The sequence below is a fragment of the Pelodiscus sinensis genome, chromosome 22 (genome assembly GCF_049634645.1).
Source record: "Pelodiscus sinensis isolate JC-2024 chromosome 22, ASM4963464v1, whole genome shotgun sequence".
In the NCBI taxonomy this organism is placed as follows: Eukaryota; Metazoa; Chordata; order Testudines; family Trionychidae; genus Pelodiscus; species Pelodiscus sinensis.
This window is the reverse complement of record NC_134732.1, coordinates 9,811,954-9,838,986: the sequence shown is the minus strand read 5'-3', so window position 1 is coordinate 9,838,986 and position 27,033 is coordinate 9,811,954. Positions and strand designations below refer to the sequence as shown.

At 46.1% G+C, this 27,033-nt stretch overlaps 1 protein-coding gene across 1 annotated transcript in view; it reads left to right on the top strand.

The window, feature by feature from the left end:
* The window catches only part of MEGF9 (multiple EGF like domains 9), a 120,088-nt gene that overhangs the window by 79,733 nt on the left and 13,322 nt on the right, over positions 1–27,033 (top strand). The window contains exons 3-5 of the mRNA XM_075905148.1: positions 8,413–8,552; positions 16,512–16,655; positions 19,457–19,729. Coding sequence (XP_075761263.1) covers positions 8,413–8,552; positions 16,512–16,655; positions 19,457–19,729 — 557 coding nt within the window. The remainder of the gene's footprint in view (positions 1–8,412; positions 8,553–16,511; positions 16,656–19,456; positions 19,730–27,033) is intronic.

Below are 27,033 nucleotides of genomic sequence, written 5' to 3'. Positions count from 1 at the left end.
CGGGCATTGGGCTTACACTTTCTGGGGGATGCCTTTACAATACCTTGCGACACACCCCTTGCATATGCCTTCCTGCCAATCACTCTTCTTCTCCAAGTAGTCAACAAAATAACAGCGGGGACAGCATTAGTCATACTCATCACTCCAGCATGGCCCCGCCAGACCCGGTACACTTACCTGCTCCACATGGCCATAAGACCTCCTGGGCAGCTCCTGATAGTCCCGCATCTCCTGACTCAGCAAGAGGGTCACATCCGGTATCCGTCTCCCCACATCCTTCTTCTCCAAGCGTGGCTCCTCACTGGTTCTCCTCAATAGAAGCTACATTTACAGATAAGGTCAGACAGATCTTAATAAGTAGTCGCAACAAGAAAATCCTACCTATACAAGTGGTGAAGATTCTCTCTCTGGGTGAGCCAGAGATCAGCAGATCCATCCATGATTCCACTGGGTGATATTTAAGAGTCCCCTTTATACCTAAAACATACAAGTCTCTTGCTCAGCTCATTAAAGCTACACCTCACAGCCATAACTGCATTCCACCAATCTATCAAAGACAAATTAGTCTTCGCCCACCCCATGACTGTTCCTTTTAAAGGGCATTCAAAACACATTCCCGCCTGTTCGAATACTAATCCCAGCCTGGGACCTAAACCTTGTACTAGGAGCTCTTACCTGTGCACCATTTGAGCCTGTGGCCATGTGTTCAATGCTGCACCTCCCAGTGAAGGTTGCCCTGTTAGTCACGCTTACATCAGCCAGAAGGGTAAGCGAAATTGGGGCTCTAATGGCTGATATACCCTTTACCGTATTTTATAAAGACAGAGTGATTCTGCGACCACATCCAAAGTTCTTATTGAAGATACTTATCTCCTAGCATTGCAACGAACCTCTGCTACCACCCATCTTCTGCCCAAAGCCTCATGCCACCGCTGAGGAAGTTAAATGGCACATGCTTGATGTGCGCTGCACTGTTGCCTTCTATTTGGAAGAGACAAGGTCAATTCATAAAACTAATAGACTTTTCCTCTGCTCTGCTGAATGATCCTTGGGCATGCAAATCTCTATGCAGAGAATTTTCAGGTGGATTGTAGACAGCATTTGCCTGGCTTACACCAGCTTTAATCAACAACCACCACTCCAATTACGTGCACACTTCACAAGGGCCATCACAACTTCTATGGCCTACCTTAGCAGTATTCCTCTTATGGACATTTGCAGAGAAACTCCTTGAAGAAAAAGAGAAAGTTACTCACTTTGTGCAGTAATGGAGGTTCTTTGAGATGGTTGTCCCTGTGGGCACTCCACCACCCATCCTTCCTCCCCTCTTCTTTGGACTCGTTGTCCTTCTGGTGCAGAAAAGGAACTGAGGGGATGGTCGCTGCACATGCGTGGTAGCGGCCTTGCCTACGCGGCCCAGTGGAGGGCACTGCTACTGTAAATCTCCAACTAGGCATGCAGCGGTGACTCAAGACCTAAGGTGGAGCATCCACAAGGACAGTCATCTTGAAGAATCTCCTTTCCTGCACAAAGTGAGTAACCTTCTCTTGCATCAGTTGAGAACAAGATGATTGTAAGTCTGTAATTCGCCAGGATTATAAGTAACTCCTTGTTTATGACAAGTACAAACCAATGGAGGTTAAGAATACACCATAACTTTTGATGGTAAAATGTGCTGTTTCTTCTCCTCAGTTGTTTTTTATTTCTATTTTTCTGCTTCCTGTAACAGTTATATCACAATACCAGGGAGATGAAAGCCCTGTAAGTACCTTTAAAAATATATCTTTATGGTCATAAAACCCGGGATTTCTGACTGCTGGCTTTGTGCTTTAATCAAGCTTCCTCCCTCTTCTTCCTCAGATGAGTTCTAGCTTATAAATTTGATGTCCTTTTCATCAGTATGGTCAGGGCTCGACAATTAGGGCAATCTACTCGCCCGTGGCGAGTAGATTTTAGCCCAGCATGGTGCCGCAGTGCGATCAGCACATGCGCAGTGTGCCAACCCGCGCAGCTGGCGAGCAGGGGTGGCCAATAATTTTGGAAGGGGGGCCAGTTCACAAATTTTAGAAGTGGCTGTGGGCTGACCTAAAAGGGGCAGAGCTTTGGGCGGAAGGGGCAGGGTTGGGAACTACCCTGCTGGGTATGGTGACCTTATTTTCTGAACCAGCTGGAGATAGTAATAATGGTTTAATTTAAATTATTAAACCAATTAAGTGTTTTAACTTTCTCGTGTTGTTTATCAAACTTCATTTTAAATAAAGTAAAACATTCGGAGCACAAATGGTGTTCTCGTCCATCCTCCCTGTTAAAGGGAAAGGACTGGGTAGGGATCGTTGAACTGAGGAAGTAAATGCGTGTTTGCGCAGGTGGAGTTGGAGAGAGGGCTTTAGTTTCTTCGAACATGGGACTCTGTTCCGGGCACAAGGATTGTTAGGAAGAGATGGGATCCACCTAACAAAGAGAGGAAGGAGCATCTTTGCGGGCATGCTTGCAAACCTAGTGAGAAGGGCTTTAAACTAGGTTTGTTGGGGGACGGTGACCAAAACCCTGAGAGGAGTGGAGAAGTCAGATACCGGGAAGAAATGCAAAGAGGAACGAGCAACAAAGAAGGACCCCTGATTTGAATGGAGAGGGTAGGGCGATCAACTGGTTATCTAAGGTGTTCATACACCAATGCAAGAACCCTGGGGAACAAACAGGAAGAATTGGAGGCCCTGGCCCAGTCCAAGAACTACAGTTTGATTGGGATAACAGAGACTTGGTGGGATGACTCGCATGACTGGAGCGCTGTCATGGAAGGGTATATAAACTGTTCAGGAAGAACAGGAAGGGGAGAAAAGGAGGAGGAGTTGCACTGTATGTAAAAGAGCACTATGATTGCTCAGAATTCCAATATATAGAGGGAGAAAAGTCTGTTGAGAGTCTGTGGGTCAAGTTTAGAGGTGTAAGCAAAAGCAGTGATGTTGTGGTTGGTGTCTGCTACAGGCCACCGAATCAGGTGGATGAGGTAGATGAGGCTTTCTTCGGACAACTGAGAGAAGTTTCCAGATCGCAGGCCCTGGTTCTCATGGGGGACTTTAATTACCCTGAAATCTGTTGGGAGACTAATACAGCAGTACACAGCCAATCCAGGAAGTTCTTGGAGAATGTTGGGGATAACTTTGTGGTACAAGTGCTGAAGGATCTGACCAGGGGCCGTGCGCAGCTTGACCTTCTGCTCACAAACAGGGAGGAACTAATAGGGGAAGTAGAGGTGGGTAACAACCTGAGAAGCAGTGATCATGAGATGGTAGATTTCAGGATCCTGACCAAAGGAAGAAAAGAGGTAAAATACACACCTTGGACTTCAAAAAAGCAGACTTTGACTCCCTCAGAGACCTGATGGGCAGAATCCCCTGGGATGCTAACATGAAGGGGAAAGGAGCCCAGGACAGCTGGCAGTATTTGAAAGGAGCCCAGGAGAGCTGGCAGTATTTTAAAGAAGCCTTATTGAAGGCACAGAAAGAAACAATTCCAATGTGTAGCAAGAGAAGCAAATATGGTAGAAGACCAGATTGGCTTACCGGGGAAATCCTTGGTGAGCTTAAACACAAAAAGGAAGATTACAAGAAGTGGAAACTTGTACAGATGACTAGGGAGGGGTATAAATGTATAGCTCAAGAATGCAGGGGAGTTATCAGGAAGGCGAAAGTGCAATTGGAATTGCGACTTGAAAGGGATGTGAAGGATAACAAGAAAGGTTTCTGCAGGCATGTTAGCAAAAAGAAGGTGATCAGAGAGGGTGTGGGACCCCAACTGGATGAGGGCGGTAACCTAGTGACAGATGATGTGGGGAAAGTTGAAGTACTCAATGCTTTCTTTGCCTCTGTCTTCACGGACAAGGTCAGCTCCCAGAGTAATGCGCTAAGTGACGCAATATGGGACGAAGGTGGACAGCCGCAGATGGGGAAAGAACAGGTTAGGAACTATTTAAAAAAAGCTAAACATACATTAATCCATGGGTCTGGACTTAATACATCCGAGGGTACTGAGGGAGTTGGCAAATGTCATTGAGGACCCTTTGGCCATTATCTTTGAAAAGTCGGGAGATCGTGAGAGATCCCGGATGATTGGAAAAAGGCAAATGTAGTGCCCATCTTTAAGAAAGGGAAGAAGGATGATCCAGGGAACTATTGGCTGGTCAGTCTTACCTCAGTCCCTAGAAAAATCATGGAGGAGATCCTCAAGGAATCCATTTTGAAGCACTTGGAAGTGGGGAAGGTGATCAGGAATAGTCAGCATGGATTCACGAAGGGAAGTCGTGCCTGACCAATCTGCTTAGCTTCTATGATGAGGTAACTGGCTCTGTGAATATGGGAAAGTCAGTGGATGTGATATACCTTGACTTGAGCAAGGCTTTTGATACGGTCTTGCACAATATTCTTGCCAGCAAGATAAGGGAATGTGGATTGGATACATGGATGGTAAGGTGGATAGAAAGCTGGCTGGAAGGTCGGGACCAGTGGGTAGTGATGTCAGGATGGCGGTTGGTTTTTAGCAGCGTGCCCAAAAGTTCAGTTCTGGGACTGGTTTTGTTCAGCATCTTTATTAATTACCTGGATGAGGGGATGGATTGCACACTCAGCAAGTTTGCAGATGACCGTAGTGATGGATGGCAGAACAAGGAACAATGATCTCAAGATGCGGTAGGAGAGGTCCAGGTTGGATATTAGTTTTTTTCTATTTCACTAGGAGGGTGGTGAAGTACTGGAATGGATTACCTAGGGAAGTAGTGGAGTCTACATCCCTAGAAGTGTTTAAGTCTTGGCTTGACAAAGCCCTGGCTGGGTTGATGTAATTGGGATTGGTCATGCCTTGGGTAGGGGGCTGGACTTGATGGCCTCCTGAGGTCTCTTCCATTTTTATGGTTCTATGATTCTGTGACTTTTTTTGGTCCACCACAAAAGGTTTCAATGTTTTCTTTATTTATGGCAGGTGTAGGGAATCCTTTTTGGGTCAGCGGTCACTGACTCACAAAAAAATCAGTTGGAGACCACACGAGTGAGAAGCAAAAATATTCCAATAATCCCCAATGCTCACTGGTGTGGCCTTAACTGAGACACCTCACTGCTCTGGTGTCCCAGACTCATAGAGTGAGGGGAAAGAAAGGGGGGAACTGAGATTCAGGGTTTCCCATAGACCAGATTTACTTTTCTGGGGTTCTGGAGTTAGTGGAGAAAAGTTATGGACCTCCTTAGATTCTGGGGTAGGGACAAAAGTGAGGGGTACAGTGCACCAGATAGGTGTGCCAGCAAGTAAGGTAGGAATGGGGTGCAGGATGTGGGAGGGCAGTGGGGTGCAGAAACAAGCTGGGAGTAGGGTGTCTGGCTAGGTCGAGGGAGCAGGAATAGAGGGTGCAGTGTGTGACCAGGAGAGAGGGTGCAAGAACAAGGGAGAATATCGGAGCAATCTAGGGGTGCCAGGCCTTGAGGGGGAGGGAAGTGAAGAGATTGGGGAGGGGGTCTGAGCATGAGGGGGAACCTTACCTGGTTTTGTGCTCCTTGAAGTAATGGCTGCAGCCTCGCTGTCCCGGCCGCCCCAGAGGGAGGTTCCGCTGCTGCAGCCACGTAGCCACAAGTCAGGCCTAGAGGCACCACTGCTGTGGCCACAGCCTGTCTCTGGAGGCGCCCCAGACGAGGGCTGGCCCCAGAGGCTGGAGGCGCTGCTGGCGCACCACTGCCATGGCCACGTTGCCTGGGGACAGCCCCAGAGGTGCTAGCCCGAGGCTGCGTGGCCATGGCAGCAGCATTTCTGGGGCTGGCTCCAGGCTGCAGCATGTCTGGTCTCTGGGGTGGCCTGGAGCCTCCTGGCCGCAGTGTCTCTGGGGCCAGCCCCAGTTTGCATGGCTGTAGCAGTGGCACCTTCAGCATCTGGGGCCAGCCTTGGACCATGGCGCCTTTGGGGCCAGCTTGTGGCCATGGTAGTGGTGCTTCCAGGGCCAGGCCCGGACTGCATAGCCACGGCTGGCCCTGGACCATATGGCTGAGGTGCTGCTAAGGAGCCTCATCCCCAGCGCTGCTATCTCTCCAGCGGCTGCACGGGGGGAGGAGGAGTGGGGCTGAGCTCCTTCCCCTGCGGCATGTGTGCTACAGGTTGGGCCCGCCTGTTAGGGGGTGGGGCATGGAACTGCCTTGCAGGGCAGATCAAAGCCCTAGGCGGGCTGGATCCAGCCTGCTAAGAAGATTTTGCCCACCCCTGAGCTAGACAATTTAATGGGCTCTCAACTTGGGTGTCACGCCCATTTTACCCTTGTCCATACTAGTAGATAGGATGAGGTTCCAGCTACATGAGAGAGGGAGTCCTGGTAGTCTTTAGAACAACAGATCCAGTTGGTTTCACTTTCTGGCTCGTCTAATAAGTCTTGTTTTCTACAGGGCTGTTCGCTCTATTTCACAGCAGCACCATTTTGCAAATGCTGCAGGAGAAATGTGCAAATGCAAATGAAGAATGGTTTCCATTTGCTTTTGGATTAAATATCAAGATAAGATTTCAGTTAACTTTAGGTTTTGTGAATTTTTTTTTTTTTTTTTTATTGTTTTGGGACTGAATTGCCTATCCACATCAATTTAAATTTTGCCTCCGCTGGCTGCAGTTCCTGATATGATGTGGAGGCTAATGAAACAAGTTTCTTACTCTTTTATGTAATCAGTCCATTAAGCATGTCTGAAATTCATATTTTGAAAATGTTGCTTTGTTTAGCCTCTTGGGCTAGATTTGTGGGTTTTCCTTCTGTGTGGGTGTGCATGGCACTTTGGGTATTTACTGTTTTTGCCAAGTGAACTGACAAGAGAATGCTAAAATATATTAATTTTTAAAAATGATGCTGTCCAAAAACAGCATTTAATTAATCTACAGCATTTATTTAAAAACAAAATATAAACAGTACACCAGCTATTCTGTGTATCAGCCTCTGTTAGTGTTAATCAGCTTTTCATAAACACAGTTAGTTGTCTCTTCTTCCCCTTTAAGAACTGTACAAAATAATTGATGTTTGTTGAGGATGGCACAGCAAATGCTGAGATCGCAAATAAAAGGTGGGAGTGTATGTTACACATGGACATGTACATTTTGCCCATCAGTAGCTCTTTCCAGATGGGAAATCTCAATGTTTTACATTAATTCTTAGAACTTTTGTCTCTGATTTGTAGGGGGAACTATAGCTGTTCTGAAATACCATTGACTGGCTCTGTCATCTTTGCATCTCTGAACTTTTCCATCTGTAAAATGGAAATATTTTTTACTCACAGTTGTAAAGGGCTTAATGATTTTCAGGTGAAAGTTACTGTATTAAGGCTCATTACTCCAACCCCTGTTGAGGTGACTGAAAAGACTCTCATTACCTTCTGTTGGCTTTGGAGCAGGCCTATAGAAGCTGAAGTGGGAATGGAGTCCCCAGTCCAATTCCTGCCCATGGGACCATGCTATCATTACTTTAGATGGATAGGTTGGTCCAGAGGAAATAACATTACCTGTTTCTCAAGGAGAACCTTTTTAAAAGGTCTGAAATATTAGGATATCCAGATATGATGGAGGAATTTTCTTCATTTTTAGTTTCTAGCCTTGATCAGAACTTCAAATATTAAAATATCTGTGATCACACCACATTTTGATCAAAGTGGTTTGGAGAAGCTTTGATTATGCATCTGATTTTAGGGGTTTACTTATCAGAACCAAACTCAAACTCTAAACTGTTGTCATCTTATTTCATTTGTTGCTTACATCCAGTGCTTTTTTTGTTTAAAAAAAAAAGTGCCAATACTCCAGGGGAAAAGTTGTTGAGCTCTGACTGAAGGTGCTGGTACAGTGTCTGGGGGTGCCGGTACTACGTACTGGGCAGTACCATCAAAAAAAAACAAAAAAACCACTGCTTACATCACATTAGTGCCCAAAAAGCATTAGGTGCTTTCCAATCACAGAGGGAGACAGTCATCAAGAACCACAGTCCATGACAAGGGTCACCATTGCTAATCAATATCTAGAGATGTGTAAGTCAATGAGACAGCTCTTTCAAAGGGAGGGGTGAGTCACTGAGTTGCTGTGCTCAGAAAGGGATCATTATCAGAGGGTAAGGGTGATAAAGTGTGAAGTGAAAGTTAATAGAGGGTCAAATTCTGTGTACAGTTACACCTACACAATCTAATGAACTCAGTGAGGTTGCACAGGTGCTTTATACTCCAGTAGTACTCTTTTTTGTGTTTTATATTGCAGCAATTAACTTTCTGGTAAACATTTGCTGCTGTGTGTGTGTGTGATATTAGGAGGAACAGATCCCCCCCTTGGGGAAGGAGAACATTGCACCTATGAGACTGAGAACGGAAGTTACCAAGTCATCAAGCAGCAAATTCAAATGTCTTTTTTTTTTTTCCTTTGCAGCTTCGGAAAATGCCAGTGTAAAGTTGGGATAACTGGCTTCAAGTGTGACCAATGCCGTGATGGATACTACTGGGTCAACCAAACCAGCTGTGAACCATGTCAGTGCAATAACTATTCCAACAGCTGTGATATCTTAACAGGTATAATATTTCTGATTGCTTAGAGCCAAGTTCTGTAACCTTGATGGGGCTCTATTGACATCAGCAAGGTTGCAATGGTGAGTGAGTAGTGGTTTGGGACCTTACCATCTAGAATACATCTACACAGTAAGCAGAAATCTACAGCACTGAGTCTACAGAGTCAGGCTTGTATGGCTTGATTCCATGGAGCTAAAATAGCTATGTAGACATTTGGGTTCCTGCCTAAGTTTCAGAGCTCAGGCTTCAGCCTAAGCGGGAATGTCTATATGGCTATTTTTAGCTCTCTGGCCTGAATTTATAGACTTGGTGTCATGAATAGGAGCTGCAAAGGAGAGTCTAACTTACCTGGAGAGTGAGGGAAAGGGTTAAGCAACTCTGGAGATGTACCTGAGGGAGGGGGCTTTGGGCATTCAGCCAATGAAATGGAGATAAAGAATTTCAAATCTAGAGAGTTTTTTTTCTCTTCCTTTGTTTTGGGGAGAGCATTTTTTTCCTTAGGTAGCAGGACAGATGGAGTCTCCCAGGAACAGACTCCTTGAATTCATTGAAATGTATAAGTAGGGAAAAGTTTAGGTAGTCTATCAGGTTGTCTTGTTTTCCTTGTTTGTGGGTTTGGAAATCATGTCTGAGCTGGTTATTTTGTAACTGAGAATTACAGGCCAAGGAGTCTCTCTGAGTTTCTTTCACTTCATGGCTTTTAACACCCAGTCATTTACTCTGTATGCAACAGTAGTCTTGTTCTAATAATAAAGGTTTTTTCTTTTTGTTTTGGTTAACTGGTATTGGCTGACTTTTGTGTCCTTAAACCTATGTGCCTAAATTACTCAGGAGGAGCAGAGCTCCATTGTTGTCTGCGGGTTATTTCTGTTTGTTTTCTCAACTCCAAGCAAAATGGAAGTTGGGGCAGCGGGGAGAGCTTTGCCTCAGCAAGGGGATTCCAAGTGATCTCTTCCCTGGAAAAGGGTTTATTTTATATTTTTATTTACACTTGGTGGTGGCAATGACCAATCCTCTCTTTTTTTTGGGTCTCGGGGAGGTTTTTCTCTGGGAATTACAGATCCCGGTTCTTACAGAGTTTATTCTGCTAGCCAGCCTCCATATCTACACTCGAAGTGCCAGGTTGGGGAATTGAGCCATAACACTTGGGTTGTGAAATTTGCTGCTGTGAGTTTCTGCTTCCTGTGTAGATGTAGTCAACTGTTTCCTGATTTCTGCTATATTTAGTTTCACAGAGTTGAAAGACAGAAATGACCACCATACCATCTAATCTGACCTATGTATCACAGGCCACTAAATACCACCCCTAGCCATCTATGCACCAAGCCCACAACTAGAATCAGATGAAAGTATTACAGCCCTCAAAAGACTAATCTCTTCAATCTCACCCCTTTGTATTTTTCATTTAATTGTATTTGTTCATAGGGCGTCAAATCATCTACTTGCATGACAAATTCTTGTTGTTTTGGATCTGATCTGCTTCCCATGGAATTTGGTGAGGGCTTTGACATTCACTTTGACAGCAACACTGAGCCTTTATTATGACGTCTAGATTCTTAGTTGGAACCCTAGGGGCTCCCTGTACAAAGCATAACCAAAAGATGATGCTTAACCTTAAGAGCTTACTTTTTGTTCTTTCTTTTATTTACCACAAGCATGTATTGTTCAGGTGTTGGCTGAATGCAACTGGTATTGTCACCAATAATATTCTGAGCTCTATAGAAACAGGTTATTCATATTTGCTTGTTTGTTTTGTAATGAATTTGCCTTACATCCATGATGTGTCGGCTTTTCTTAAACGTTGTGATCGATTTACACTAGGGATGGAAGCAGCTAATTGATTACTCAATGAGCACATGCTCATTGGGTAGTCGAGTAGTCACTTGACTAGTCACTTTCCCACTCCCCCCCCCTCCCCCCCCCGCTGCCTCTGTCAGGAGCTGGTGCTGGCGGGGAGCTGGTTTAAAAGATGCTCTTAATACATTTAAAAGGCAGAGCCACTGCAGGGCCAGATCCTAACCCTGCTGCAGCTCTGCAGTTTCCCTGCATTACCAACTAATTGAATAGTCAATGGAAATTTCATAGACTACTCGATTAGCTGATTAAATGCAATTTAACATCCCTAATTTACATATGTTTTCTGTGCCAAAAAAAGTAAATTGTCTTTGTGTCCCTTCACACTGTAATAATATGAAGGTCTAAAACATAAGCCCATGTAGCACAGGCCTGGTCTGAGGCTTAGCTAACAGACAAAACATGGCTAATGTAAAGCAAAGCTAAGCTGTGAGCAAGAGACAGGCCCCTGCTCACAGAACAGGCACGAACAGAAAGCAAAACACTAATTGGCAATGAGCCCAGTAATGGGTACTGGTCATAAGTTGAAAGCACATGGTATCACCAGCTCATTAAAAAAGACCTTGGTACACACTCTGCACAGCTACAGACCCAGGTGCGAGAAAGGGTCTAAAATGATCATCTCTATCAATCATGCTGTCTAATCAAACGACAGGGTACCAGGTGATGGGTGGTATTTAAGAAGTGTTAGCCTGACGTCCGAAGGTGGCAACCTGACACGTCAACAATGATGTGTAATTTGTTAGTACCTGTATACAAAGTGGTATCTTGGGGGGACGGTTTTGGATGACCTACGGAGCAATGGAAATTTTCCATTGATTGAGTCATTCCATTGTTATGAATTGCATATGCATAGTGGTTCAGTAGAGTCCACTGACAACTATTACTGTACTTCGCTTAACAATAAACCTAGCTGGGCACCTTCAATCCTTATCTGATTTGTGGTCTTTGGGGGCTCCTCTCAGGGTCTGCTGTGGAGACTGAGGGTATGTCTACACTACAGCGTTATTTCGAAATATCTTATTTTGAAATAATTATTTCGAAATATCGTATTTCGAGGTAACGTGTCTAGACACAAAATGCATTTTGAAATAGTGTTTTGCTATTAGCGCGTCCACACTGATAGGATGCTGAATTGCATTTAAGGCTGGCTGGAACCGGTTCTGTCAGGGCATCAGGTTGGGAGTTACCTTGTGTGGCTGCTGCCTGAGGCTATCTGAAACCTGTGCTTAAAGGGACCCCTCCCCCCCCCCCCCCCCCCCCGGACAGCTGGTTCTAAGGTTTCCCTGCTTTCTTGCCTTCCTCGCTAAGGGACAGCAAAGCATTTTTTTCTCTGTGTGCTCTGGTTGCCCTCACTTAGGACACCACAGCACTCTGCAGCATGGAGCCGGAGCTGCCCCTAGGCACTCTGGTGCTTCTCCTGGACGTGTTCCTGCGAGCCTGGCAGCACATTCTGCAGGCAGTAGCAGCCTCCCTGGTGTGCCTCACTGGGGGTTTGTGCCTCATTCCTTCCTCACGTCCTTCCACTTACCCCTCCCTAACCTCCCTTCCTGCTGTACGATAAAAGACACGTGTGTTCATTACAACAAAGCCTCTTTATTGAACAAAACTGGGGTGGGGGAATGAAACTGAGGTAAGACTGGGGCAAGGAGGAGGGATGGTGGGAGAGGAGAGGGGGAAACCTGGGAGGAGGGAGCTGGCAGCGGGAGGAGGGAGCTGGCAGTGGGAGACAAGGGGAGGAAGTGGAAGGAAAAGCTCAGGGTTGGGGGTCTCACTGGTCCAACTGTCTCCCAGCACTGTGGGTGCGGGGACCTCGGCATCCCTGGGAGTGTGGGGAGGAAGAAAGAGCTGTAGCTGGGGAGGCAACAGGGGCTGGAGCAGCAGGAGGCAGCAAGCTCTGCCCCAGGGTCGATGACCACTTGAAGGGCACAGACCGTCCTACAGACTAAATAGACCCCAGGATGCGGTCCATGGTATCAAAATAGTGGGAGGGGTGTGGGTATGCCCCTGGTTGGGAGCTGCCTCCTGTGGCCCTGGCATACGCTTGCCGCAGCTCCTTTATTTTCATATGAACCTGTTCCTGACTTCTCATGTGGCCTTTGGTGGCCAGGCTGGCAGCTATCCGCCTGTAGACGGTTGCGTTCCTCCATTTAGTGCAGAGATCATGGACGTTGGAGGCATCCCCCCAAACCTGAATTTGGTCCCTGATCTCCACACTGGACCAGGCAGGCACCCGCCTTGTCCAGCCCCTTGCAGGCTCCTGGGAGCTGGCAGACTGGTCCTGGGGAGTGGTGGAGGGCTGGCTGGCACTGGCTGCCTGGCTCATGCAGGTGCAGTGACTGCTGGCTCTGAGCTGGCAGGCTTGGAGCTGGTACAGGCACTGTGGCCAGAGTCTACCTCTTTAAGGGCACTGGGGAGGGAGGGAGAGGAGTTTTCTTGGTTGTGCCCAGAGTTGCCACCAGGGCACCCTGGGAAGGGCTGGGGGCCCCCTATTTTGAAATAAGCATCTACACAGCACTTACAGCCGGTGCCCAAGTTGCAAACGGTCGACTTATGACCGTTCACAGTTACGACCAAAAGTGTTGTAAATGGCGGACCCTGAGTTACAAACACGATCCGCGCTTACGAACAGCGCGGTCGCATGTAACTCAATGGGGACCGACTTAAAAACAAACCAAATTACAACCAATTGCTTGGTCCGTAACCGGTTCGTAAGTCAGAGACAGGCTGTATTTCGAAATAGCAATTTTGAAATTGGCGCTATTCCTCGTGGAATGAGGTTTACCAATTTCGAAATAAGCCCTCGGCTATTTCGAATTAATTTCAAAATAGCGGTTTGGCTGTGTAGATGCTGGTAAAGTTATTTCGAAATAACTTTACTGTGTAGATATACCCTGAGTGCACAAGTTGGCACAATATACATCATTGAGCATGCATTCAAGCAGCCTTCTGGTTATCATCATCAACAGATAAGGACTCCTTAGCAGTAAATCCTGACCCTTCCTGACTACCTGCACACACCAAAAACTGAAACAAAGTCAATATCATGTGACTTACACAACCAGTTGCAGCTCAGCAACAGAGCTTCAATTTTGAAATTTAAATTTACAGTGAGGAGCTACAGAGTAAAATAAAACTCACCAACATTTTTTCTAGTGAGTTAGAAAGTCAGTGAATTCAAAAAGTTTGCAACCTGTTTGCAAATGGCTTGTCAACAGAAAGAAACAGTTAATCAAATTAATTATATTTTGTAATTATTTTCTCTTTATTTACTACATTGTTTATGTACTATATTGTCTGTGCATTTCTAACAAAGACACAGTCAGTATTGAATCACAGAATTAACTGTAAGCCAGTAACACCACCACTTCTGTCTAAAGAACAAATATAATGGGATATCTAGCAGATATTCAAACTTTGTCCTGTGTGGCCCTAATTCGGCAAGGCACTTTCTCATATTCTTAGCTTTAAATATGTGATTATATCCCACTTAATTTGAGACATAAGAACATGTTTTAAAGTTAAGGTGCGCTTAAGTGCTTTGCTGAGTCAGTGTCTTAATGTGTGTGTTTTAGTTATTTTGATATGAAATTACATGCCAGTTTCTGCCCTTGATTCTGCAGTCAGTCTACGAAGGCAGAACTCTTTGCCATGAGTGCCAAAAATCCATCTTTATAGTTTGCAGAATCAAAGTCTGACCATGGTGGTGTTAGTTTGATCTATCATGGAATGGTAGAAAATTCTTATTCTTTCTTCTCTTGCCTTTGCTTTTGTTGTTGTTGAAGCTGAAAAGCAGATAGTAAATTAGATCTGATTTCTAACACTCTGGCTGTGTCTACACTGGCATGAATTTCCGGAAATGCTTAAAACGGAATACTATTCCGTTTTCAGTTTTTCCGGAAAAGGAACGTCTACGTTGGCAGGCTGCTTTTCCAGAAAAGCCCTTTTTCCAGAAAAGCGTCTGTGGCCAATGTAGACGCGCTTTTCCGGAAAAGAGCCCCGATCACCATTTTTGCAATCAGGGCTTTTTTCCGGAAAAGACTATTGGGCTTTCCGGAATAAGGACTTATGCCCGAGCGGGAGCAGAATAGTTTTTCCGGAATAGCGGCTGATTTTGTACAGTAGAGCATCGTTGCTTTTCCGGAAATTCAAGGGCCAGTGTAGACAGCTTGCAGCTTATTCCGGAAAAGCGGCTGATTTTCTGGAATAAGTGGCCCAGTGTAGACACAGCCACAGTGTATGTACATAGTTCTTGATATGAACTAGAGAGTGTACTTTGTTTGACCTCTGCAGGTTTATATAAAATCGTGTATTACTTGTCAATGTTTCTGTTGCATTAGTACTGAGTTGTGGGCTCCATCTCATGGCTAACTGAAGACCTACATTGTTTTGAGAAACCCCAGTTGGTAATGTGGCAGAACTTCATATAAAAGATATTTTCTCACAGTATGGATACAGGTTCATTAGGTTTAGTGTGTTAAAGAGAAAGTAGTTAAGCAAGCGAACTGGAAGTTAAGAATCCTGGGTTTTTATTTTTGCACATATTGCCTTGTATAAGTCACTTGACCTCTCTGTATTCATCTTTTAAAGTAAGTGTGACAACACCTATCTACCTGAGGAGTCACAAGGCTTAGTTAATGTTTGCAAGGTGCAATCAGAATGGAAGTGTTCTGAAATATTAATGGTTTTCGTTGTGAAGTGATCCCCACTCCGAAATATTTAGCATGGTTTGTTTACCAATTGGTCCATTGGCAACCCAGCCAGTTGCATTATTACAGAGGTAGATGCTTGCAAATCCTGCTGATGGAAAAGGACGTGGTCTTGAAATGGACAGGTCTGCACATAAAATGTGTGAAGTTATTCCAGATTTACTGCAGGAAAACTGAGAGCCAAGTCCAGCTCCAGTGCCATAAAGCTGACCATGCGAGACCATTTCTAATAGCTGACTTTCTCCTTGATTCATTCAACCCTTGGTCTCCATGGTGAGGTTGCCAATAGAAATTACAGTTGGGATTGGGGGTTTCATCATGTGGACATGTATCCCACAGAAGCCACCAGCTCTTGTCATACATACCACTGAATAAGGATCAAATATCAACTGCAAGATTGATTTATGGAACACTGCAAGCATCTTTAGTCACAAGAGGCAAGGCTAGTCTCTGCCATATGTGTGAATCAGCTGGTTCCAAAAAGCAATATATCCAGCCAGTTATGCATTCTCCCATTAAGTGGAGGATCAAATACAAGGACAGATTATATTTAGATGGAGACTTCAGAGTCATTGCTGCACCAGCAAAGAAAGACTAAGAGTAATGTTGCTATTGATATTTGATACTAATATTTTGTCCCGTCTAAAACACTGACAGTTTAACTCAGCAAGTACCTGTGCTGTGCTTATACTGTTACTATGCTGCTCTGCAGCACCCTGGTTTATTGTGGGGCTGCTTTTACCTTTCAGAGTTTTGGACTTGGAATTTAAACAAATAAGCTCCCCACATCACCTCACTCCTTAGTAAGATGCTCGTTGAAGCAGATGATCCTACATTGTTTATGTACTATATTGATGGATGAGCTTTCAAAAGGGGCTGCATTTGTATATCTAGCAGCATTTCCTCCCTATAGTTGTAAAACATCAAATTAAAGTTGACAGAGGGCTAGATCGTGCCACAAGGGTACAGCCCCTAGTAAGAAGCAACAGTTTGCTTTACTGTTTTGCTTTTTAGGAGTATCCCAGAGAAGGGACTTTGGCTCAGGAACCCCCAAATCCTCCTCTGCTCACTCAGTCTTTTTACAGATTAATAATTTGTTGCTGGCCTAAACAAGCAGCAAATCCTCCCTCATGGTCCTGGCTCAGCTATTTTTGTCGATGCATTTGGCTGGAGCCATCTGCTCCAGACACAAGGAGGTAGTGGTCAGAAAATATATGGTGGTGCCACGAATCATATCTTTTGAATGTGTCTTAGGTTTATTGCCCAAAAAAGAGGCATCACAAAAATCAGTATTTAGTCATGAACATTTAAGCTGTACAACGTGTGTGTGTATTCTGCTGCTGCTGTTGCTAAATGAATTGTATGTTGCTTATGCTTTTTTTCCCCTCTCTCTCTTTAGGCACCTGTTTGAACTGTCAAGGAAATACAGAAGGAAGCCACTGTGAAAAATGTAAGGTGGGCTTCTTTAGAAGCATCCTTCCAGGCCTCGAATGTCACCTCTGCCCATGTTCAACAGTGGCATCTACTGGAAGCTGCCAAATAAGTAAGGCTCTTTTTTTATGCTAGTGAAAGCAACTTGTTTCAATATATTTCACAGCTAATTTGTACTCAGGGCTGATAATTCTAGTGTTCCAATTCATGCTTTTCCTTTGAATCCCCTCTTTCATGGGAACTAGTGTGTTTTTTTTTTTGAAGTGACACATGCTATTTAGGAGTGCAGTATTTATTAACAGTATTCTTAGAGCATTTATGATACTTCTTATAGGCATCTCTGTGCTAGGAAATTATTTTGAAATAATGTATTTTGAAATAATAACTCTCAAAATCATTATTTCAAAATAGCGTGCCCACAGTACAGTGAAACCTTGAAATTAGTCCGAAGCATCCTCCCTTAATGTGGATGCTCTACCTCGACTTAGAGCACCAGGAAGCACTGGGGAATAATGACTCTGAAGAGTAGTTATTTTGAAATAGCAGCCATACCGCTGCTATTTCAAAATAACTATTTTGAAATAACTGCTTGTCATGAGGAATAATGTTTATTTCAAAATAACGGGCTAGTTATTTTGAAATAATGGGCTTGGTAGTGTGGATGCTCTACTTGTTATTTTGAAATAACTCCCTAGTTGGACCAGGGCTATGAGAGCAATAGAAACTACTGGAATATCTCTCTTGCTGTAGGCAATAATTGTTACATGTTACTGTGGTTTTCATAGTGGTTTTCGCTGCCTGCTTACGTGTTGTTTATTGTTTTGCAGACAAAAAGAAATAGATACAATGGAGCTAGTCTTCATTATCAGCAGTGGATGAAATTCATTCTTCTGCATTAAGTTAGTGTAGTAGTTCAGGACAGCAATATAGTAAATTCAGGATTTACTGGTGTGGTGTCCTGACAAGTCTTCTGCTCTGTTAGTGATGATAAACGTTCAGCTATGTGCGATTTTTGTATGCTCCTTCAGTATATTATGCCAGCTCTGGACAGGTAGCTAGTGTGACAGACTTCACGAGAGCCCCCAAAGACCACAGAGTCAGATAAGATGAGAAGGCACCCGAGTCAGGTTTATTGTCAAATGAAGTACATTAATAGTTGTCGGTAGCCAGATGGCCTCCGAGCTCCTATGTGTTTGTACCCATGACAATGGATTTTGGCTCAGTTAATAGTATGGATTTCACTATTGCCTTCAGGCCGGCCAAAGAGTTAAGTCGAGGTACCCCAATATTTATAGACGGAGTTAAATAATTTATGATGCACGCCTTACATATCATCTTGTGCATTAATGACACATTTGGTACCTCCCCTTGTACTTTCCTCCAAATCATTTACTACCTGTTGTTCTACTTTCACTCTTGTTGTTTCAAACTATTTTATAATGTATTTAGCTGGATGTCCTTGTACTGTTTTGGTGGAATGTATTTGCATATTTTATATGCTTTTATTAGTGCTAGCTAGTCTAATGCTGAAAGACACTGACTTGCAGGCAAACATCTACTTTTGGCACGGCTTGTCTATTTTTCATACTATAACTCTTGCTTACTTTGGTTCAAGCACCAGGCTCATGCTCAGGCTCTTTCTCCTACAGTTAGCAACAGGCCTACATTTCATTCCTAGTTACGTGGAACTGAAAGAGTGCACAGGCAATATGCTGACCCTTTGTACAGGGATAAATGTCAAGTGCTCACAGAAAATAGACCTGCCACACACATTCTATGCTCTTTGCTTGGGTGCAAGACTTATGAAATTCTGTGCCTTATTATTTCTGCAGGAACAGAATGATGGAATGAAAATTAATCAGGGGGGAGCTTAAGATGCTCTGGCAGTGTAAGAGACTTCCGACATAAGAGAGATGGAAGCCCTATTGCTTGAGTTTGGACAAAATGCTAGAAAACATACTGTTGGGATCAATCTTGCACTAATTGGGAGATGGACTAGAGTAGTTTTATCCAACATTTTGTAGGTGGATGACTCTTATTTGAAGGCAGAATTTGTGTGATACCTTTGTGTTACTATCAAAGCAAGAATAAATGTTAACAAGTCTAGGTCTTGTGTGAGCTTTCATGAAGCTGGTTGAGAGTACTTGAGTTTTAAGGCAAATGGTATGAGGGGGAGTAAACTTAGGCCAGGACTATACAAAACCTGGAAGGTTGGTTTAAGGTACACAACTCCAGCTACATAAAATATGCTGAGCTTGGTGATGTCCCCACAGCATGAGGGAAATAGGAGCAAACATTCCCATTGGCTTTCCTTACTCCTCACAACTACAAGGAGTACAGGTGCCAGCTGGAGCTGCCCTGTTCATTCAATTTATGGGTCTTACCTAGACCCTCTAAATTGAACACTAGGTCAGTCTCTGGTGCGGAGATATTCCCTTAGCTTGAGGTTGTAATAAAAATTTCAGCACCTGGTGATTGTTTTCCCCTCTGGTCCCCTGGGTTGAAATGATCTGAAAAGTTCTTGTCCATTCGTAACTTCACTGGCATGGGTCAAATACTCCCTTCAATCCATCAGTCAAGACAGAGGTGTCCTGAAGTAGTAGTAATTGGAGGCTGACTGGAAATATTCTAACTATGCTCTGTGACTTCGCACCTAAGTTTAGAAACCTAAGCATGTGGGCAGTGGGGAGGTTATGGGGTAGCATAGATACAAAGGACTGAACAGAGAGAAGTCTGCAGCAAGGAGCTTGCTTTTTAAAGGCTTGATTGTTCAGCTTTTCCATGGGCAATCTCCTATTGATATTAAAATCTGATTGTAAATCAGCATGATGCAGAGCAAACATGCAAGTGGCACAAGGAGCATTCTTCCATAGGACTCATTCAGTTATATTTATATGGTCTCTTTTTCTTCAGAACCTGGTCAACACACCCCAACCTGTGACAGATGCCGAGCTGGATACACTGGCCCAGACTGCAATCAGTGTGACAATGGCTATTACAATTCTGACAGCATCTGCATTAGATGTAAATGTAATGGGAATGTAGACCCAGACCAGTCACCCAAGATGTGCAATCCAGACACAGGAGAATGCATTGGCTGCCTCCACAACACAGCTGGGTTCCACTGTGAGGAGTGTCAGGAAGGTTATGTCAAAGATCCAGATGGAGCCAATTGCACCAAGAAAGGTAAACCTTTCTCCTAGAATCAATGGCATGTTTCCTTAACAATTCAGATACACACAAATTGCATGGGGGTAAGGAGAAAATATTGTATATAATCATTCATGGAAAGTTTTGCTGTTGAAGTTGAAGCAGCTTTTAGAGTTTTCCAAGGTGGACACGGGAACTCATTCCTTAAAAAGGGCAAGTCCAAGGGACACTGAAAGAAAATTTCCCTGTAGCCATTTATAGTTTTATAAAGCTTTATTTTGAGTTACTGAGAACTTGTCTGAACACTGCATAAGTTGAAAGGAGCAGCAGTGATGTTTTTGATGCACTGCTAACCTTTGGCATTCTGGAAATGGCTCTTGACAGACACCTCTCTGTATAGCTCAAGACAGTATGTTGGGAGGATCTGCAGAGTTTGAGCATAGAAAAGTTTTAGTGAGATTCCTTTCCTGCATATTTGTGTGCATGTCTGTATACACCAAAATAGTCCTCTTTCTTGTGTTATATAGAATGTCTGTTAACTGGAGATTCATCTAGGTTTTTGGTAATTCATCTGTTCCCCAAAAATGTGGCAGGCAATATCGTGAAATGAATGGAAACAAAAGACTATGTATAATTCATTTTGTGTCCCAATTTCTGTTAGAGATGTAAAAGTATAACTGTTTACATGGTAATACCAACAACTCTCCTTCCATTCCCGCTGCCTCTCTATCAGAGGCAGTAGCATGAGGGTGGGCAAGGAGGAAGATGAGAGCCAGTGCACACGGGGTTGAATTTTTCAGCAATTACACGATTACATAATTACATTTTAACATCTCTAATTTCTATAGCTGGATGCAAACTCTTAACCCCCTATGAGTTGCATATATTTGACTACATTCAGTAGCACTTCTCACATCAGTAAGGATTTAGGGGAAAGGCACCTTTATAATGGCTTTTTTATCATAACACTTAGTTTCAAAGTACTATGCAGGCGTTACTATGCTAACTGTTCAAAACAACTCTGTGAAGTACTATCACCTCTGTTTTGTAGATGGAGAAAAAAGGCACAGAACAGTTAGAAACTTGGCCAAAGCCACATAGCAAATCAGTGGAGAGCAAGAATATGAACTCATCATTGCCTGATTTTTGAGGCCTCTTTTGATTCCTCAGTCTCATTGCATCTACACTCTCAGGTGCACAGTGGCAATGAAGCTACCTTATAAGAACTCTGAATAAATGGTAGAAAGTTCTTCTTTCATAGATTATCAGTAAGGCTATGTCTACACTGGGAGTGATGGGACAACAGTGCTGTTGACACACAAACGTCACTGAAATTGAAAACCAATCAAACCAGTTTTTCTGCATCTCATTGTCGACATTTCATGGCCACATTGCTAGCTTGCCTTTCGACGGAGAAAAGCAACACAGTGCAGGGTTGAGGGAAGGCAGAGCTGATACCTGCACTTCTTGGGATTCCCTTATAGCTCTGTGAGCTCTCCGTGCTAAGGAATGTCAAAACAGCACAGCAGTCTCTCCACCCACATCCCCGTACAGTAGCAGCAGAACAGAAGCATTCCAATTATTTGGTTTTCGTTTGTTACCCAAAGGGAGCATCTCACTCCAGCTGTCAAATACTTCCCAGAGCTGTGAAAGGGGAGGGGTACATGCCTGTAGGGCATCAGAGATCACAAAACACTGAGCACAGTCATTGAGGCAGGCATCGTAGAATACTGGCAGAAGTCAGTTCTCTCTACAAAACAAACTGCAGAGTCCACTCTGGCTCTTTGCCAATATTAAAGGGAGTGGAAAAGACAAAAGTCTCTTACAGGTGTGGAAGTTTTTTGTTGCCAAAACTAGTTGTTTTTCCCAACAAATGTCACATTGTAGAGTAAACACTTGCACTGTTTTTGTCACCAAAAGAAAGGTTTTGGTGACAAAACATGCCAGTGTAGACAAGGCCTAAGTTCTTTGAGAGATGTCCTTGTGGGTGTTCCGGGTGTTGGTGTGTCCCAGCGCTGCAGAATGGATTCTTCCTAGCATTGCATTAGGGCCGTGCTTGTGCGGCAAGTGAGGTGCCTGGCTCTATCCAGCACTACCGCACATGTGCAGCCATCCTCCCTTCATTTCCTTCATACTGTCCCCGGCTCAAGATGGACCTCCGCAGTGCTCTTCATTCCTCATTAGTTCTTCGTAGATAGCTAGATTCTTCAAGTGATGTCCCCATGGGTGCTTCATTGTTTGTGTCTGGTTGTCCCGGTGCTGCAGATCGGACATGGTCTTAGGGCAGTTGGTAGCTCTATCCACAGCTACCAGGATGTATTTGTTCCCCATTTGGGTCACCTGGCTGACAGGCCCCACTATCTCTAATTCTGTCTTCCGGAACCATTCCTCTATATGGGGTAGGGGCCTCCAAGCAGCTTTCCGCCCATCTTGGGCCTTCCCCAGGAATCGCAGGATGGGCAAATATCCCCAGCCAGTAGAAGTGTTGGAGCAGCCTCAGCTGGGTGCGCCAGATACCCCAGTGGCCCGCGAATGGGACATTGTGGGCCAGATACAGAAGCCTGCAGTGATACTTTTGGGGGACTACCAGCTGCTGCTGGACCCCCTATGCCAGCATTTCCCCAACTATGGGCCGCGGCCTGGTACTGGCAGGCAGACATACTCAGACAGCGTGAGCACATCTACCAGCGAGGCAACTAAGGACTAATACACCTAAGTATAATAAAACGTACCTAATTAGAAAATACCAGGCATTTTATATGTCTGATAATTTCTTTCCCAGACACAACCTTCAAATACCGGAATAACCAGTACAAAACCGGACACCTGGCAACCCTACCCTTCCTTGCACCCTCCCTCTTAGCCAGATACCCTACTCCCAATCTGCTCCACCTCCTGAAGTGCTCATGTGGCACCGGGTCCCCCAAGCCCTGGGCCAGGCTGGGTGGAGGATGCAGCCGGGTGAAACACTGAAAATGTATTCATTTTTCATTCTTTTTTTTATATGCGTTTATATTTTTGGGCTGCAAAAGACAGTACTGAAAAAAACCGGGGTCCAACTAAAGTAAAAAGTTTGGGAAACCCTGTTCTAGCCAGCTTTCTATCCATCTTACAGTCCATTTATCCAATCCATATTCCCTTAACTTGCTGTCAAGAATATTGTGGGTGACTGTATCAAAAGCTTTGACAACTCTGGCACTGGGGGCTTTGGGAGGACCAGAAACAACTTATTTGAATATTCATCATTTGCTTATTGAATATGCAGATATGCAAATGAATGTTACCTGTCCTCCGAAAGCTCATGAATGGATTTACTGGTCCCCGGGTCAAAAAGTTTGGGAACCCCTGCCCTATGCCCTCACCTTCCCTGAGGGAAGCCATTCCCGGTACAGGAATCCCCACTCCCACAGGAATCTCTCCTGGTCACCTCTCCCCAGGGGCTGAGCTGTGCCGAGGCCAGCCTGGTCCCTCAGCCTCTGCCAGGAGGAGTCTGCCTGCACCTCCACCTGGAATTCAGCAGCTGGGGCAGGGATCAGGACTGGGATGAGATCCTGAGCCCTCTGCAGGGAGCCCTCCCCTGGGTCAGGGTCACCAGCGTCTCACTGGCTCTGGCTACGGGTGGTGACCAGGGCTCTATGGGGTCTGTCTGGCCACTCCTCTAGGTCACCCCCCATCAGCAGCTCCGTGGGCAAGTGCCGGTGCACCTCCACTTCCTTGGGGCCTTACTTGGCCCTCCATTTCCAATGCACCCAGGTGTGGGCACCTTAAACGGGGTCCAATCTATGCCCCTCAGGGTCAGCTGAGTGTTGGGCACCATACAGTCTGGGGCCACTACCTCAGTCTGGGCCAGCGTCACCTCCGCCCCAGTGTCCCAGAAACCTGTCACCCTCCTGCCATCCTCCTCCAGGGGCACGAGGCACTCGCTCCGCAGGGACCGCCCTGCCCCCACCTGGTACACAGAGAAATCCTCCTCCAGAGGGTCAGATCTCCCAGGGGAGGTGCACTGAGCATCCTTTCCCCCTCTCTGAATTGAGGTTTGCCTGCCAGCCCCTGCCTCTGGGACAGCCTGCCCTTCCTCCAGCCCCAGCCAGTTAACCCTGAAAAGTCCCAGGTCCTGGGACCTGTCCTGGTGCCTGGTGCACTGAGCCCTCTTGTGGCCCACAGAGATGGCAAGTTAGGTCCTGCGGGCCCTTTTGGGCCGGCTCTGCCCGGGACCTGGCTGGTTCTCTGGGGCGCAGATGGTTCGTCCTTGTCTCTTGGGCTCACCTCGTAGGTGACTCTCTCCGTTACTCAGCCAAGAACTGGTCTCTGTGCGGTCCCCTCTCACCGCAATTCCTGTTCACACACAGACCGGGTGTTGGTGAACTCATCTGCCAGCCTCCCAGCGTCCTGGGGGTTCTCTGGCTTCCGGTCCTTGAGCCAGAGCCTCAGGCTAAGTGTGCATGCTTCAGAGAACTGCTCCAGGATCATCAGCTTAAGTGGATCCTCTGCGGCTTGGGCTCCGACCCTGAACACCCACTTGCGGCAGTATTGCGCCAGGCGGGAGGCCAAATCCACATAGGTCTCCCGTGGCTCCTTCTGAATCCCCCGGAGCTTCTTCCTGTACATCTCTGGGGTCAGCCCGAACTTGTGCAGCAGGGCCTCTTTGACCCGTTCGTAATCACCTGGATGCAAATCCTCCAGCTGGTTGAGCACCCCTGCAGCTTTCTGATTCAGCACGGGGGTGAGCTCTTGCAGCCAGTCAGCTGGAGGAATCTGGTGCAGTTCACAGGCCCACTCAAAGGAGCTGAGGAACTCGTCCATGTCCCCCACATCTTTACATTGGGCCAACATGAGCTTCTCCAAGCGTCTGGCCGCCCCGGGCCCCCTGGAGTCCTCCCCTCTCACCACAGCTGGGGCCCCGCAGCTTCTTCTCTCTGCCATGGCCCGCTCATGCTGTTGCTGCTCTCTACGGTCCTGTACTTCCAATTCCTTCATCCGCAGCTCGATCTCCAGCCACCGCAGCGCTACCGGGCTGGTCTCCGCCCTGGACAAACTGCGGTTGGCAGGGCTTGTCTGGGTGGGCACCACGTTTCTCTGGTGGGCTCCAGTCCTCCGTCTGGTCTGAGAGCCTGAGACACTCCTTGGTGGTGTCTGGCTGCTCCCCGCTGGGACAGGATCCAGGCCCCTGAATGGGTCATTCTCTCCCAGCCGGGCAATCAACTGGGCCTTGGTTGCTTTCCCCATGGGCAGGCCCCTCTCTCTGTACAGCCCCAACCAGCTCTGCCTACAGGAGTTGGGTGTAAGCCATCTCCCCTCCAGTCCCCATGGTGTAGACTCACCGATCTAGTGCTGTAGCTCCCCACGATTCCCAGGAACCGCTTCGCTCTGTCTCCAGCACGCCTGGCTCTAAGCCCCTTCCTTCTACTGCATCTTGTCACTTGCTGATGGAAGCTCCATCCACGAGGTGTAGTGCATCCCACTTCTGATACCACTATGATGGCACAGTCGGGGTTTCCCCGATCCTGCACCCCCATAGCAGCAAGAACAGACTCCGCCAGCAGGTAGAATTGAGGGGGTTTATTGCTTCTCCAGGATACAGCACAGCATAGACGTGATGTGTTTACAGGAGTCTGGGCCAGGATACCTTAGACCCCTTGAGATGGAGTCCCTAGGCCCCTGGATTCCAGCCCTCTCCTTAGACCGGTTCCTCCATGATTTCAGCCCAAGACTGCCCCTTCCCCCAGCACACACTTCCTTTGTCCCATCTCTTCCCTTAACCAGTAGAACCAGTTTGGCCACTGTCCTGAGGCCCCTATTGCTGGGCCGTGCTTACAGACAACCGCCAGAGGACGTCCTCCGCAGCCCACTGCCCAAGCATAGCAACCAGCAAGGTACTGACACTACATCACAACATGTGGGGGAGTCAGTGGGAATTACACATCACAACCAGGGGGACCCCGGGATACAGATCAGACAGCACCTCCGCTACGCCACAGTTGCACAAAGGTGAGTAACTTCCTCTTAGTTAACTCCAAGTTCTTCTCCCTAGTCAGGTTCTTTTAAAAAAAAAAAAAAAAAAATGCCATTCACCCCAAGTTGGTTCTCCCGCTGTTTTAAGATCACCCGAAACTATGGGCCCACCGGGGTTTAAATGCTGCACAGATGCTGGCCTCAGATGGCCATGCTCAATGTGTCAAGTGTCTTGGGGACTCCCATGTTCATAGGTACTGCCCACACCACACTAAACTTAAGGCATGGACACAGAGAGACAGAGACCTCAGTTTAAAAACGCTAATGATAAAAAAGGGCAAACACCCTTCCACAAATCCAGATTTTCCGCAGATTGCCAATGATAAAGGGGACAAACTAAACAAATCTCTGAAGAAATGGGTCACCTCTCTCCCACAAGATCTGCACTCGCCTAAACGGCCCTTGACTGAGAGACAGGCAACAAACGCTGGCAAGTCATGCCTCAGCACATGTGATAAGCTGGGCACCTCCAAGTTCACCACAGAGATGCCTCACACGGTGCCCGTTCAGAGGGTACAGATCATACAGTACCTGCCTCACAGAACTTGGCACCGACCATGGTGCGGAGCAGCACTGGGATCACGGGACCAAAAGTGGTTAACACGGCACTGCAACAGCTGACAGGGTTTCCTATCAGCACTGCCCTTCCTTTGATGACCATGGCAACATCTCACGCTGTGTGTTCTGCGTCTAGAATACCACAGGCACCAGCGCCGCGTATAACATCATTAGCCTTGCTCTTTCACTCCTTATATTACCTATTGGCATCAGAGAAAACTGGTGGTCTCCTCAACTTTTCACTCTCCATTTTTAAGCACTAACAAACCATCATATTCACCATGATCCAAATATACTTAATCACCTACTGTGTTATCAAGTGATGAGAGAAACATTGGGACATGCATTTCATTCTGATTTTGCTGACCCTGCCAACAAGGGCATAGCCCCCTGGGCTCTATACCCATAGATACCACCACCCAGTGCTTTTTTTGTGGCTGTATGCCCCGTATGGTGTACCAGCACCTATTTCCCCTGCATGACTTAAATTAATTGCATTCTCCTCGAGAGTACCAGCACCCCTTTTCCTGGGGCGGCTGGGCTTCCTGGCTCTTAGAGGATCATAGAACTGGAAGAGACCTCAGAAGGTCATCAAGTCCAGCCCCCTGCTCTAGGCAGGGCCAATTCCAACTAAATCAACCCGGCCAGGGCTTTGTCAAGCCGAGACTTAAACACCTCTAGGGATGGAGACTCCACTACTTCCCTCGGGAACCCATTCCAGTGCTTCACCACCCTCCTAGTGAAATAGTTTTTCCTAATATCCAACCTGG